The 14,632-nt window shown below is 36.5% G+C and overlaps 1 protein-coding gene across 5 annotated transcripts in view; it reads left to right on the top strand.

Moving 5' to 3' along the window:
* NCK2 (NCK adaptor protein 2) overlaps positions 1-14,632 on the top strand; it is an 85,579-nt gene that overhangs the window by 50,563 nt on the left and 20,384 nt on the right. For 4 of the 5 annotated variants that reach the window (XM_027901392.1, XM_027901393.1, XM_027901396.1 and 1 more), the window contains one exon: positions 1,901-2,142. In XM_027901392.1, the coding sequence (XP_027757193.1) occupies positions 1,917-2,142 (226 nt within the window). In that variant the 5' untranslated portion in view covers positions 1,901-1,916. The remainder of the gene's footprint in view (positions 1-1,900; positions 2,143-14,632) is intronic. The other variant, XM_027901394.1, reaches the window with a different exon arrangement.

Below are 14,632 nucleotides of genomic sequence, written 5' to 3'. Positions count from 1 at the left end.
ATCGGTTGAATAGTATAGTGACTTATTTCTCGTAAAGGCATCAATTCCACGTGCATGAGTCACATCCTGTTTGAACTGTTTCTTCTCAATTGTTCAAAGCATCATAACTCCTTTTTAAATTCATCTTGCTGTTTGAATAATGTTCTAATTATTGTATATTCTTTCTGTTTTCTGATTGGAAAATAAAAACTTAAACCTGTTGATCTCAGCTTCAGATTTGCAAAAATTATGTCCTGCTTTGACCATGAGGGGTGACATTGATGGTACTTGCTAGAGCTTTGCTGTCAAATGCTTTAGCAACCATAGCTCAACCCTATATGATGTTCTCCTGGAAAGAAAATGGATAAGAGGAGACTATTAAATTATAATATAGTCCACTATCATGTTTTATGATTATAGATTAACTTTAACTAAGGAAAGCACTTATTTTTCTTGGAGTAGACAAGCTAGGTTGTCTACTATGCAGTTTTCACAGCTTATACTGTAGCTCAAGGGGCAAAGAGTATGTGTGTGTGTGTGTGCATATGTGTGTGTTACAGACTGCAGAAGGAACCCTTCCAGAATATAGGTGATATAACTTACCTTCTGAGCAGAATCTCTGAATGAGGTTTGGTTTTTAATTAGCTTTCTGTCACAGAAACTATTAGGTGTCAGTACATGTAAGACCTAGGCAACAAGGTCAAATCACGTTACAAAGGTCCTTGGACGTTAATAGTTTGAAGTACTCTGAGACCTTTTCCTACTAATCAGTAGTTTGAAGGAAATTATACCTTTTACTTAAAAAAAAAAAAAAATAAATCTGCTACACTGATTTTCAAATATGTTCTCACCTCCCACTCTCTCCCATCCTCCTCCGTTTTCCTCCCCCCACCCCCTCCTGCAGCGATTAGAACCTTTTAACTGACTTCTCAGAATTTAGAAGATAAATTCGACATGTTTTGGTTGGCATTGTAATGTGGTTGAATGTCACTGGTACTAGCATGAGATTTTTCTCTTCCTTTCACACTATTGTGCTCCCTCACATTGTTCCTGGTAATTGCTGGGATGCATAGGAAAATACAGAGACATGCAGCTCTCTTTATGCTGCTGACAAATAGCTTTGAAAAAGATCAGTGTTCTTACAGGTAACTGAAAGAAGGACAACTCATTCAGTATTAATAGAACTCTGGATAGGCTTCAGATAGGGAAGAAGTGAAATGCAGTGGCTATTCTTCTCTACCCTGCTGACTAATGCACAGTGCAGGACTGTGCTGAGCTGGGATCTTCCTGAGAACAAATGGGGGAATGAAAGCTTCTCCTAAAATGCCACTGTGTGCTGCCTGCATAAAGCATGGCAAACAAAGGCTTACTAAAGACAGTACCCTCTTCTTGATGTCAGATTTCCCTGTGAGTTACATCACTTCTTGAAGTGTTTCTTGACTTTCTACTAAAAAAAGATGGACAACCTTGTTAATTGCAGAAAACTTAATATATATATGTTAGTATGAGGAACTGGGACAGAAGGAAAATATATTTTTGGAGTGCTGCAATTTTTTTTCCCTTCTCAGATCAGAATTTCAAATGTCAGGTGAGGGGTAGTTTTATGATGCTATGTGCAAAAATTAAATGAGTTGTATAAATTATTTTCTGTTAATGTATCTGGATGATATTTTATATACATTCAGAGAAAGTGAACGTGATACATTATGACTAGAATGTACTGTTAAGGTGTTGACATATTTTAGTGGCAGAAAAACAAGACCAGTATGACTTCCCTTATTTTTAAAAGAATTTTTTCTCTGTATGGCCTTCTTATTTTTCTCTAGCCTCTTTGTGCTTATTTCACAGGAATTAAAAGAAAAAAAGATTAGAATTATATGACATAATTTACTGATGGTTGTCGTTTAATATTTTGTTGCAGAAGGACTCCATGAAAGATGACAGAAGAAGTTATTGTTATTGCAAAGTGGGATTACACTGCACAGCAGGACCAAGAACTTGACATCAAGAAAAATGAGCGTCTGTGGCTATTAGATGATTCTAAGACATGGTGGAGGGTAAGAAACGCGGCCAACAAAACGGGATATGTGCCATCAAATTATGTGGAGAGAAAAAACAGCTTGAAGAAAGGTTCTCTGGTTAAAAATCTAAAAGACACACTGGGTAAGTCCTTTTGTATTTTGGAAGAAGTTTAGTAGACTTGATGGGTGTCAATCTGGGAGTGTAATATGCATATAAGTATGTTCTTAACATGCCTGTTTGGATTTTCTTAATTCATAGTTTGAGGTGACAGGGTGGATGATTGAAGGACAGAGAGAAAGAGAGAGAGTGGGATTTTGTGATGAATCACAAAATCTGTAACAGGTTTTCTTGCATCACATCCAGGAGAAAAAGATATTATTTTTTGTTCCAATTTGTCAGAAGTTGTGTATTTTCAGTGGCTGAAGAACTGTGTTTTCACAGAGATGCCAACTGCTGAATCTTCTCCTCTCATGCTAAGTCTTCTCACTTAGAAATAGAAGGATGTAAACTGGATTGTTCAGCATGGCTATCATAGCCGAAACTATGAATGAAAACTTTATGAATGGGATTATACAGTGTGGCAATGCACAAAGTCCGGGGTTAAGTTTCTGTGATGAGATATTCCTTCTGTTTCCAAGTCCTTAGTATGTATTCTGTTTTATGCCTGCACATAAATTCTTCACAGCAGAGTATCATACAAATAAAATAATCTAGCGTTGATAAATGTTTATTTTGAAGAAATGTATTTGAAAGTCAGGTTAAATTAATTTTTCTCTATCACTTTTAATGACTGATTAGAAAAGGCTTTGTATATGGCTAGAAAAGGTTGAACATAGTGATAAGTGATCATTTTACATATGGAGGCCAAAAAAACCTACTAGTGGTATTTTAGGATGTAATGAATAAAACAGAAAAACAGGTACATGGAAGTGTTTTGAGAGATCTTTGTGCTTGTGTTTTGTTTTTTGCCTGTGTGTTGCGAAGTCTTACATATGGAAAACTTGTTGCAGACTGCTGTACAAAATGACTCTTCAACAGCAAAAGTACAATTTGGGATTGGACTTTTTAGAAAGCTAAAAGGTTAGCTTAAAAATGAAATTACTATAGCTCATGTGGGTTTATCCTGTGTCAGTGTTGTGTCTAATAGGTTCAGTTTCTTAGTCACTTTCTTCATTACTGTGTCCTCCTCTGCTGAGCTACCATGATGTACATGTAAATGACATACAAGGTTATCATAAGATTTACCAAGGTAATATTTAAAACCATGGTCCTTTCTACAGATATTCTTGGAATATACTCATTACAGTGCCAGCAAATGTGATTATGCCTTTTCAAAGATTTGTATAAAGAGTAAGCTCCAACATCAATTAACTGGTTAAAATCGAAATCCCAGGTGTGACTTTAAACTCCTTTATATGAATTTATATTTTTTAATATATATATATATATTGTCTGAAAACTATTTTATTAACAGATTACAGTTCTGTTGCGGTAGTATATCAAGTGTTCATGTAAAATGGGGGCAGTTTTTACTTGATGTAAACATAATTCAGAAATGTTTAAGTGGAGGAGCAGAGTTGTACACGTTTACTTTTTCAGTCTTAACAAAACTGCATGCTGCGGGGTGCATCTCTTTGCTATGTGGTGAACTGTGAAATGGTGTGAGAAAAAAGCCTGATGGTTTCATGGCTGAACCTTCACTATTTTCACATCTTCCAAACCTCAGCCCTTTGCATGTACGAGTTTTTAATTTCTGAAGCACTGTTACAACAATCTACTGATTCCCTGTGCCCTTTTAAATGGTTTTCTCTGTGTGTTTGTTCAGCTGAGGCTGAAAGTATGTTGTGGTGGAGCCTGGCTTTTTCTTTTGCTATGGCCATACCTACCCTGCTAAGCATCCATGGTTTAAAGCACCTCTCATGCTCTTTTCTGCTCATATATCCTGTGAGAGTAAGAAACTGCCTAAGCTATACCGAACTCACAAATTGACTCAGGATATTCTTGACATCCCTTCAAAAGAGGTGATGCTTAAGAGTGCTCTTTTTTTTTTTACAGTAAGGGCTGTGAATTCCTTAGCATAATGAAACATATCTGCGCTGTGCACCATGTATCTGTGCAATTTTCTTTTTACCTTTCCTGAATTGAGTCCTCAACTAAACTATATTCTCTAAGCCTTGCTTGTCTTGCTGTACAGTAATTTCCCATTCAGAACAAGCAGAGCATGTGTCCTTCCTTAGAGGATCCATTGTTCTGAGAGGCCATCAAAAATGCACTCCTTCTTTTTAAACAAAGGCTTGCAAATTGCAAGGCTGATGCTTCATCTAGTGAAACAGCTTTTGAAAGTTTTTCTTCACCCAGTGAAGCAAGTTCTTAAGTTCTCTTTATACAAATATGTCTGTCTCATCAAGCCTGCCTCTCCAAGGATCACAAGAATATTCTTATTAAAATACCTGCTAACCTAGCACAGTTGGAATAGTTGGTCATGAGTATTAGTCCTTAAACCAAAATATGTTTCCAACTTTGATCTTGAAGCTAGTGCCAAAATATCAGGTACTGAAGTAATTTTTTAAAAAAGTCATTTATTAATCAATAATTAATTATGAGTCTTGTGAAATCTCAGGAGAGAAACAGCAGGCTCTCTGCTGCTTCCAGTGGCAAGGCTAGCAGGCTCTAGAGAGACCCTCTGACTTACAGGGACCCACTTCTCATACTTACATCACTGCAGCAAATGGTTGCTCCCATGGAGATGCACTTTTCTCTACCTCTTCCATAATACACTAGATTTCCTTATGTTCAGACATTTCATCTGAAAGCATTGTTATCTTGCAAGTGATGTAATGTGTTGTCTGTGTGATTACCTGTAGCTATCTGCCACTCTTATGCTTCTCCACAGTAATTACCAGTGGTTGATTTATACTTTTGTCAGATATTCAATAAATATGGAAAGTGCCAGCCATAGTTCAAATTGTGGCAGACCCCACAAGAGCTATAGCTATTAAATTAATAGTTCTCCTAGTTGGCTGTTGAAGATGCATCATCTGAATAGTTCTTCATCCTTGCAGTCTGTGTTCTAATGAAATTTTATGGCACCAGTTACATCGGTGTCTTGTACATAAAAATCCAAGTGCACCACGAAAGTTTACTATCTTTCTGAAGTTGCCTTTATCAGGAAAACTTTTAATCTCATCAAAGAATGAAGTTATGCCTGTTTGATGATAAAAACTAATTTTCCCAGAACTGTTGACTGTCATAAATTAAATCTCAACCCTTGAATACTTTATTAATAAAATCCCATCAGCTTTACTGTTGTTTGGCTTGTGGTTGGTGGAAGGTTAATAGGCGTGTGGGTACCTAGAGCATACAGCTTGATGGTTTAAAATATCAGCCTATTTTCAGCAATGTCTTAAGACTGCTGAAATTTCCACTGTATTTTCAGCATTTTTTGAAAAGAACAGAAATAAAATACGTTCAGAGACAGCTCTTTTAAATGTGTTGGGTGCTCATTAAAATGCTGACGATCATTTGTTTAGCGTATGTTCATTAAACCTGTTACTTGTGGAATGAAAAACAGCTCACCTCAAATCCCAAATGACCTCCACCCCCACTGCACACCTGAGTCACCCTACAACTTTGTATAAAACAATGGCCTTTTCTGCACCATTGACTTTGACATTCTAAGACCTTACTCTGTTCTACTGTGTCTTCTTTTAGTCCTGTCACCAGGGATTTTTTCCAAAACTTAACTTTCTTTAGATGACTTGCAGACATTACGAGTCTTTTAATTTTTCCATTGATGACTGTTTGTTTTTTGTCATTTTTCTATTTGATATACATTACCTCTGTGTTCTTAAATCTTTATCTAAGGTGAAGTCTAATGGTTATGTAACTACAATAGCACAGTTTTTATTATGGAAATGTAGCATATAGGCCACTTATTGAGTATTTTAAATGATTCATCTTTTCATTCCCTTTTTTGTCTTAACTGAGTGATAACGATGAGTAAAAAGTAATGGCAATTTGACCATTTCAAATTGCTGTCTTCTGTTTGCTCATATTGAATGAAATCTGATAATTATTACTATTCTTAGGGCAAAAGCCAGCTTCCAGGCCTGTAATTAAAATTTCATCTTATTTCATTATAATGAAGTTTAAAATAGTTTCCTTGTACAGTATTTCTTTTGCAGGGAGGGTTTTTTTGCATACATTTTGAAAAAGTTTTGCTAAGCAAGAGACCTCCAGCATGCATCTTCCAAACTGTAATTTTCTGTAATATAATTCTTTCCATGCACTGGGGGGTGGAAAGGAATTCCCATACCCATTTGGTTGGAGTGGGTGTTTACCATCACCAGCCCCAGAGCTGCCTCTAAGCACGACTCCACAGGTTTCCCCTTCTGCAGCAAAGATGATCTATGCCTGCTGGCTCATCTCTGTCATGCTGAACAGAAATCTTATCTGAAGGAAACCAAAAGAATTGAAAAGTCAGTTGTTTGTGTACTCAAAATAAAACTTCTGCATTTTTTCCATCTCTTTGTAAGTCATTTTCCTGGCACCAGCACAGCTCCTCAGACAGCAGCATGCCACAAGTGACTGATGCGTGTGATCCAGCAGCAGGGTGCTGTTTTCATGGGAATCCATGATTTTCTGAATGCTACTGCGTTTTCAAAACCAGCACTGAATGTAGGGTTTTCTTACAGGTTTCTTGTCATGTTACCATTAGTGAACAACCAAATAAGAAACCTTGAAGATGTTTCCCCTTGGCTCTTGGTGTCGGTTTTTTAACAGATGCCCATTAAAAGAAAGAAGGTTTATTAAAAGGTATTGAAAGAGAGATTGGACACCAAGAATAAAGGAGATGTGTTTGCAAATCCATAGGAACAATAGAAACACTCGGGTGAGTGTTAGCAGTGATAGCAAATACCAGTCACCTGGATAATGTTTCACAGAGATGTTTGAGTTGCACAAGAGACTCTTCAAATCACTTCTTTATTAAGCTTCTGTAAGTCTGAAAACTTTTCAGTAGCTTTTTAGTTTTAATTCACGCCGTGTGCCAGATTTTCATGTGGAAAATAAGAATTGCCAAGTGAAATGTAATGTATGGAAACCAGTCCTTACTTACAGCAGTGTTTCCAGTATGTTGTTTCAGAAGTGTTATGAGTGTCCAGAAGTATTTCCTGAGTTCATCAGCCACCATGGTGTGTGTTTTCCTGGGTCAATCTGCAGATCTGTGCAGTAGTCCCTGAAGTACTATATATATATATAGTTGCTTACAGGAATCAAGTTTTCTACCTCTTGCCTTCTCTCCTCATTATTTTTGTGAAAATGAAGGAGGTTTTCACATTTATAACTTCACATTTTTGCACTATTTAATACCACTTTCTCCATGCCTTTTTGGAAATTGATGGGGAAGTTAGCTCTTTTTTTCATTGGAGAGTCACTGATTAAAGAGAAACATGATTCAGTAATTGGTCATTCTTTAATGCAATATTTTCTTTAATAATGGAAAACATTGGTTAAGAGGTTTGGTGTACTTCCTTTTTAGATATAAATAATTCAACTCAAATTTAAACAATAACCATCATAGTTTTGCATAACATAGTTATGAAATATCGTTCTCCAAATAAGTCATCAACCTTTACTTCTGGTGTGTGTGTTACTGGGCCTTTTTTTGTTTGTTTGTTTGTTTTGTTGGTTTTGAGGATTTTTTCTTTTTAAAAATATCTTAGTGGGCCAATTTTAGTAGTTCTGATGTGATATATCTAGTAAATTTAATTGTACACGATGGTACTTTGACATTGATCAGATTGTTTCTAGATCTCAAGAATAAAAATTTGATTACTAAGGTCTTTCATTATTGAAAGTTACTGATGTGATTTTAATGGTTGTGGTTTTGAACTGAACATTATCCACTTTTTCAGCACTAGTTTTAAAAGGTGTAATCATGAGACATATACACAGTATTTTTAGCATAGTTATAGCTATAAGTTGAGTCTTCTGTACTCCCTTCTTGATAAATTTATGTTTGTTTATCAGTGAACTGCCTTAACCATATGAGCTGCAAGATCACAGAAAACACATTAAATTGGTAATATGACCAAGTACCGGTTTGAAAATATTTCTGTTAGTTCTTAATTACTTATTTCCAATTGTAGTCTTCTCTGGACACCATGAGAGTGGAAAATTTACTACAGAATGAAAGAATGGTGGAAATCAAAATAAATATGGTATCACTGTATAATAAATACACTTGTATAGCACAGCCTCTTAAGCCTTGTAGAGCTCATGTTAAAAAAACAGAACTGCCTTCTAAGACAAACAGAAGGTTTTTTAATTTCTTTAGAACTTTGAGTTCCCTGTGTGTTTTTGGACTTCCTTGTCACAGACCTATAAGAAATGCTAGTCTTTCCATTCAAAAGCATGCATTTAATAAATTTTATTTTATACAATAGCTTCCTACAGTATATAGCTACTTGTCAAATTATTTATCACATATAAAGATTCCTAAGAAGGAGTGATATTAAGCTTTCTGTTTAGCTGAACACCTCTATTGAAATTAGCAGTAAAACCAATCCCCTTTTAGGAATTCAGCACAATTTTTTCCAGTATCTCTTAATGTTGCTTTGAAGCTTTCCAACTTGTCAGAAAATGCGGGCATGACAGTAGTGGAATGTCTGTTGTGCCTCTTGAAGGACTGGATGAGCATAAGTCATCTGTATTTATGCTTTTAAGCAGTCAATATACAGGAATTTAAGTTCCTCTTTAGGGAGAGGAAGTAGTCGAGGTGTTTATATACAGCGCAAATTCTTGCTCTGTTTCCTAGAATCTGTGTTAAAGTAGCTCATTCCCTGGTTGAATTTGTTCAGTAAAAGCACTTTCTCTGCTGTGTCCCACCCTGCTTTGTAGCTGCGTTGCTCAAAGCAAACATGTTTGTTTGTGGGACAGGGTAGCAACAGTGGTGACTCTTCACCAGTGATGAAATTGAGGAGCTGATGGGAACTTTCTGTAGGTGTGGTGTCTTCAGTGGTTTGAGAGATAAAAAAAGAAAGCTGGAACAATTGCGTTTCTTCCATATTCTCAGTAACAATAGATCAGTCTGGTTGCATAGATTGCTGAGAAAGGAGAAATGGGAGGGGATCACGATGGTTTCAAAGATAGGGAAGAGATTACTTCCATTCCTGTCTAGAGCATGTGGAGTTAGGAGCTGGCAGTGTTGATGCCACTGGAGTGTTAGCAGATTAATTGCATAATAAAGAATTCAAACACTTTGCTACTTTCTGGAAACATGTCCCTCACCATCATCATTAAAACCTAGACTTAGCTTGAGTGGCCATTTCCACTTCATTGATGATCTTTGAAGATCTAGACATATTCCATAGCAGTAGCTCTGCGTATGGGAAATTATACAAGAAGATATTGCTGACAGGCTAGGGTCTGCTCTCTCACCATCAGTTAGATACATACTTAATGGCAAAAGAATATATTAATTTTGAATTAGTGTTACTATTATACATGTTAAAATAGTTATCCAGAATATGAAACAAACACACAAATGTATGGGTTTGGACCTATTGGACACCTGTAAATATTTAAATAACTTTAATATGGATATCAACAGTGTCCACTGAAAGCAGCATTAAAGGAATTCAAGTCTCTGCTTTGTAGAATTAAAAGCAAACTTTTTAAAAAATACTGTTATAGTTTCTAAACAAATGTGCCTAAGAAGGAAAAAAATCTGAAGTTGCAGAGCAAACTAATGCAAAACAAATTTTAAAACCAACCATCCAACCAAAACCAAACAAAACTCCAAACCAACAAACAAAAAACCAACAGGAAACACAAACTTGATGCTTTTTAGAGAGTTGAAAGCAAAGAAAATTAGTAAATATTCTGGAGAACTCAGGGTACAGAGTAATGCTTATTTTTTCATTAAAGAAGAGTTTCTCTGCTGCACGTGTACATCAGACCCTTTGTCTGCTCCAAGGTGAAAAGCCAAAGCAGCAGTGAATGCAGAACCTGCAGCTTATTGCAGTGCTAGCTTGTGATGGGAGCAGAAGTTTGGTTTTTTTCAGTTCATAATTGTATTCTGCTGAGATTTTGTCTTGCATACATTATTTATTGGGGTAGATTAGTTAAAGGATATGCTGCTTCAAGAGTTTAAAACAAACACGTAATGGAAACCATGATGTGTCCTACCTTTCAGTAGATTTATCTACTGTGAGGGTTGCAGTAAAATGTTGCAAGGCTGAAGGTGTAAAGAAATCTTCCTAGTTTTAGTCTACATTGAGGGAATAAATGTCTTCTTTGCACTGTGTTAGAAGTTTTGTGTAGTAGATACTTTTCTCCCCCCTCCCCATGCAGTGTGTGTGTGCTTGGAGGTACATTGGCATTTACAGATGGAAAAACGAGCCTTTATTTTAGTCGTAATTATGTGTGAAAAGATAAAAAGATCATCCTAACTCAGTGTGGCTGTGTGTACAAATGCCTTTGGTATTATTTCCTTCAACTGTCACCTTGGAGGACCCTGCTTTTGCCCCTCTCTGAGCCAGTTATGTTTCAGCCTGTAATTGTTTGGCCTTAGAGCAAGCCCAAAAATTAGCTCCCAAGGTAGTTTCACAGTTGCCTATTAAAGGAAGTCACTCCATTGCCAGTAGCTATTCCTACACTCTCTTCCAGCCACGGAGGTAGAGCCTTTTACTCTCTTAGCATTAAAAGTTAGTGTCTGAACCCTCAACTCTTTTGATGTTTAATTTTTTCCATAGAATAAAATCCTTTAAGCAATCTGCTAATTATGTCTCCTCTTCTGAGCCGGTGATAATAGAGTACTTTTATTCTCAAGTGGTGTCTTGTACTGGATTCCTTGCATTATGTTCCCTTCTGTCGCCCTTTCCCTCAGGTTCCTGGGAGGACTGAAGTTTGCTGAGGCAGCAGAACTGGGGCCTCAGTGTGGGTCACTGCATTACACCCAGCTGCCTGGGTTGGACTCTTCCCATAAGCCTGTGTTTATGGGGATACACGTACTTGTGTGCCCTGTGTACTGTCCTCCCCTTTGGCTTCATGTCCTAGCACACAAAGGCAGTAACAGAGAAGAAACATGTAGCTCACAATAGCTGATTTTGATGTATTGCATATACCTTGTTTGCTGTGTGTATAGGTGGGTCACCCTTCTAAAGACCGAACTAAGGCAGCGGGCAAAAATCAATAGCCTATGTATGTACTCTTGTGAACACCATTTTCCAAGGAATACCAGTGACTCAAAGGACAAGTGATTTTTCCATATGGAAGAGACAGTGTCTGCACTTTCTACCGTTTAGAATCATTGGGGAATTCTTCTCCTTCAGATGTGGCTATTTACTTCAATATTCAACCCTAAGCAATTCTTTCAATATTGTTGTATCTCTCTTTTTGAGGCCCTGGGCTGTCTAAATTTTAATCCTCCATGGTCTTTTGAAGTATTAATTTGCTTCTTTTTCTCTATGGGTTCCATTGCTTTCTGTTTCTGGTTTGGTTTTTTTTTTTAACATCTTAACAATAGGTAGCTATTCTGTGATGTGCTTTCATACCGTGCAAACGAAATTTCTAAATCAGTATTCACACCAAAAAAGTTGGGCTTTGTCTCAGAATGTGCAAGGGAAGGTTTCCTTCCATTTTCTGAGTCTCAAAAATGTTTTCTTTTGTGGAGTGTGTCCATAAAGCAAGAATTGAGATGTGTGCAATGCATACAGAAATCAAGCATAAAGCTACTGTGTGAGAGAGAATGCCCACCTCTGTTGTTTTTGAGGGGGAGGGTTCCAGCAGAGATGGCTTTCTTTGAGAGTCACTTCAGTGGTCACCATGCTTGTTTACTGACAATTTGTTTTTGTGGTCTCAGCAAGTACTTTTGGACAGACACTGCTCTTAATGGGAATGGCTGGCCAGGTTAGCCAGGCTGACATTTAGGGGTGCTCTTTCTAATAGATTACTATTTGTAGGTGTATTTTGCACTAGAAAATTGATTTAGGACTTAGGCTGTGAACTGTCTAAATTGTATGCAGTCATTGCCATCACACCTGTTTAGCAGACTTTGGGACTTTGTAAATGAAAGAAAATGAGAAGTGAAAGAGAAAAGAAAGGGAAAATGTATTTTGATGTAGTGAAAATGTCATTCTTCTTGTATATGGGTTCTATCAATTTACTAACCTGTAAGATACTTTTGTAATTGTTCATTCAGGAAATTGTTCTCCAGAACAGGAGATAAATTTATTCCTCTACTATATGCTAGTTAATTATTGAGTTTTCATCTAGCAAAGAAATTGTTTTGGTTTGTATGTGAGTTGTGGGGTTTTTTTTTTTTGGCTGCAAGGGCTAAACCTCAGAGGAGACAGGCTGTTTTGTTAAGTGAGCCATTTCCCCATTACTTCTCCTTCAGAGGCGGAGAGGTCTGGTTTTGTGTATATAATTGCAAATAACCTGAGAGCCCTTGATTAATGAAGCTATGTGCCTTGAAATTCAGAGAATAAGTTAGTAAATAAAATGTGGTATTTGGTTTGTTTTCCCTTTCCTAAAAGGAGCTTTGAATAAAATGGTATTATCTATGACAGACTTCTAAGGAGGTCTGAGATTTTTAAAGAGAACAATTTAATAAACACCTTGGATTTTCTTTTCTTGTAACATGGAATTTAATGTTTAAAGGCATTGGATAGCATAGGCATTCTGGCTTTATGGTAGAATTTCTAAGGCTTTACATCATGCCTGGTGTTGGTATGGGCCAACTGGAATAAAACACAGTAACCTCAAAGAGTAGACAACCATAGTATATTCGAGAGGGACTACCTTGAGCTTTTTGATGCTGAGATACTGCCCTTTATTCAATATTTACATCATTGTCTTCTAATGCATTTCTTTGAGTTGAGATTATAAGCAGTTATAATTACTGCTTTGTAGTTTACCTGTTCAGATTTGGGCTTGATAATCTGAACTTCAATCTCTTTTTGTAACATCTATTAAAGCTTTGATTTTCATGTACAGAATTGAGAGCAAATTTGAACAAACAAGAAAACACTAAGTCTTAAAAACTGAAAAGACTAAGTACTATAGTCACATGTGTCTAAAACAGAATGATTCCATCTCAGTTATTTGGAAAGTCTTTAAATTGGAGGGTCATCATCTTGCATTCTGAGTAGTCTACTTTGTACTTGCTGTATTTTTTTTTTTTTGAGTGGGTTCATGTTAGGAAGTTGGATTTGTATCCTGAGCTGCCCTGTGCACCTCTTTTACCTCATAATAAGTGTAAGATAAATAGCTAAATATAAATCCTCTTTCTGTCAGATACTGGAGGAGGAGAGGGCACATAAACTATGATATACTTCCTGAGGGACAGGAGTATGTACTGAGGTAGACAGTTTGGAGCACCTCACGCATATTAGGGATTTCTTTGTCAATATTCTGTTGGTGTTCATTAAGAAGAGGCAAAATGGTGTAGCTTTCCTTCTCTACATCAAGGGAACAGAAAACATCAGGAAGTCCTACGGGGCTACTGTGCCTTCTCCCCATACCTTATAAATCTGTTCTTAGAATTATAGGTCTGCCTTAGGTTTAAGGTAGTTCTGGTTGTTTTCTCTTATCAGGACATCCTACAAAACCAAGAATGCATCATTTATAAGATTATGAAGTAGGTGGAAATATCTTTATCTGTATTTGAAAGCAGAGACTTCTGCTTCAATTTAAATATGTAGACAGAAATTGGAAACATAGGTCTTGAGAAACCCCATTCATTTTATATGTCCTCTATCTGAGACCAAGATGACAGTGTTCCTGCTCCACAGAGGACTCAAATCCCAAGACCATTTAAATTTGCCTAGTAGGACTAATACTTCATTTTGCCACTGGCATAAAAAAAATACATGAGGCAGTTTATGAAAACCTTAAAATTGTGTGTTTGTCCACATATGCTTCTCTATTACATATTTCATTTTAACCTTTTCCTCTAAAATGCTATGGGTACAGGAAACTCAGTATCTAATATTGGTATATGAATGTACCTTTCCTAACAACAAATGGGCATATTTAACACAGTGTAAAATACAAGAATATTAATGCTATAGTTGTTTTTAATATGGTTGTTTAGTTGATTTCTTATGGAAGCCTCCATACCAAATAGTGTTTGATGCAAGGAAAACTTTGACACTACTTTTTCTTGTATTGGAAAAGCAGTGATAAAGCAGCCTGGTCGTCGAAATGTCAGAATTTTACTTTGACATTTAGAGAAGAGTTTCCACTTTTTAATTTGTTCTAGTGTGGCTTTTTTGATATTGAGCTTCTTAAAGATAATACAAAAAGTCATTAATAAATCTGTAAGGATTCGTTTCTGTATCACAAATGCAGCTGAAGATTTCTGGGATTTATAGCACTGTCCTTTAAAGAATGCTGTTGATGGATATGTTGCTTCTAAAACACTGACTATCCCATATGGATCTTGGCTTTTGAACATTTGCTTGGAAACTGGACGTGTAGGTGGAGGGGGAGAAAAAGGAATGGGAGGTTGCAGTCTGAAAATGTGCAGAAAGGTTTGGTTCTTCTTTCTGTGTAACAGAAGAAACTTTAGTCTGCTGAATTCCTCAGTAATAAAGAAGCAAACCCAAGTTAATTTAAAATTAGA

This window comes from Empidonax traillii, unplaced genomic scaffold (genome assembly GCF_003031625.1).
Source record: "Empidonax traillii isolate 1590-97213 ecotype Southwest subspecies unplaced genomic scaffold, ASM303162v1 scaffold782:size294519, whole genome shotgun sequence".
Lineage (NCBI taxonomy): Eukaryota > Metazoa > Chordata > Aves > Passeriformes > Tyrannidae > Empidonax > Empidonax traillii.
The sequence above is the reverse complement of the archived record's forward strand: the minus strand, read 5'-3'. Positions and strand labels throughout refer to the sequence as shown.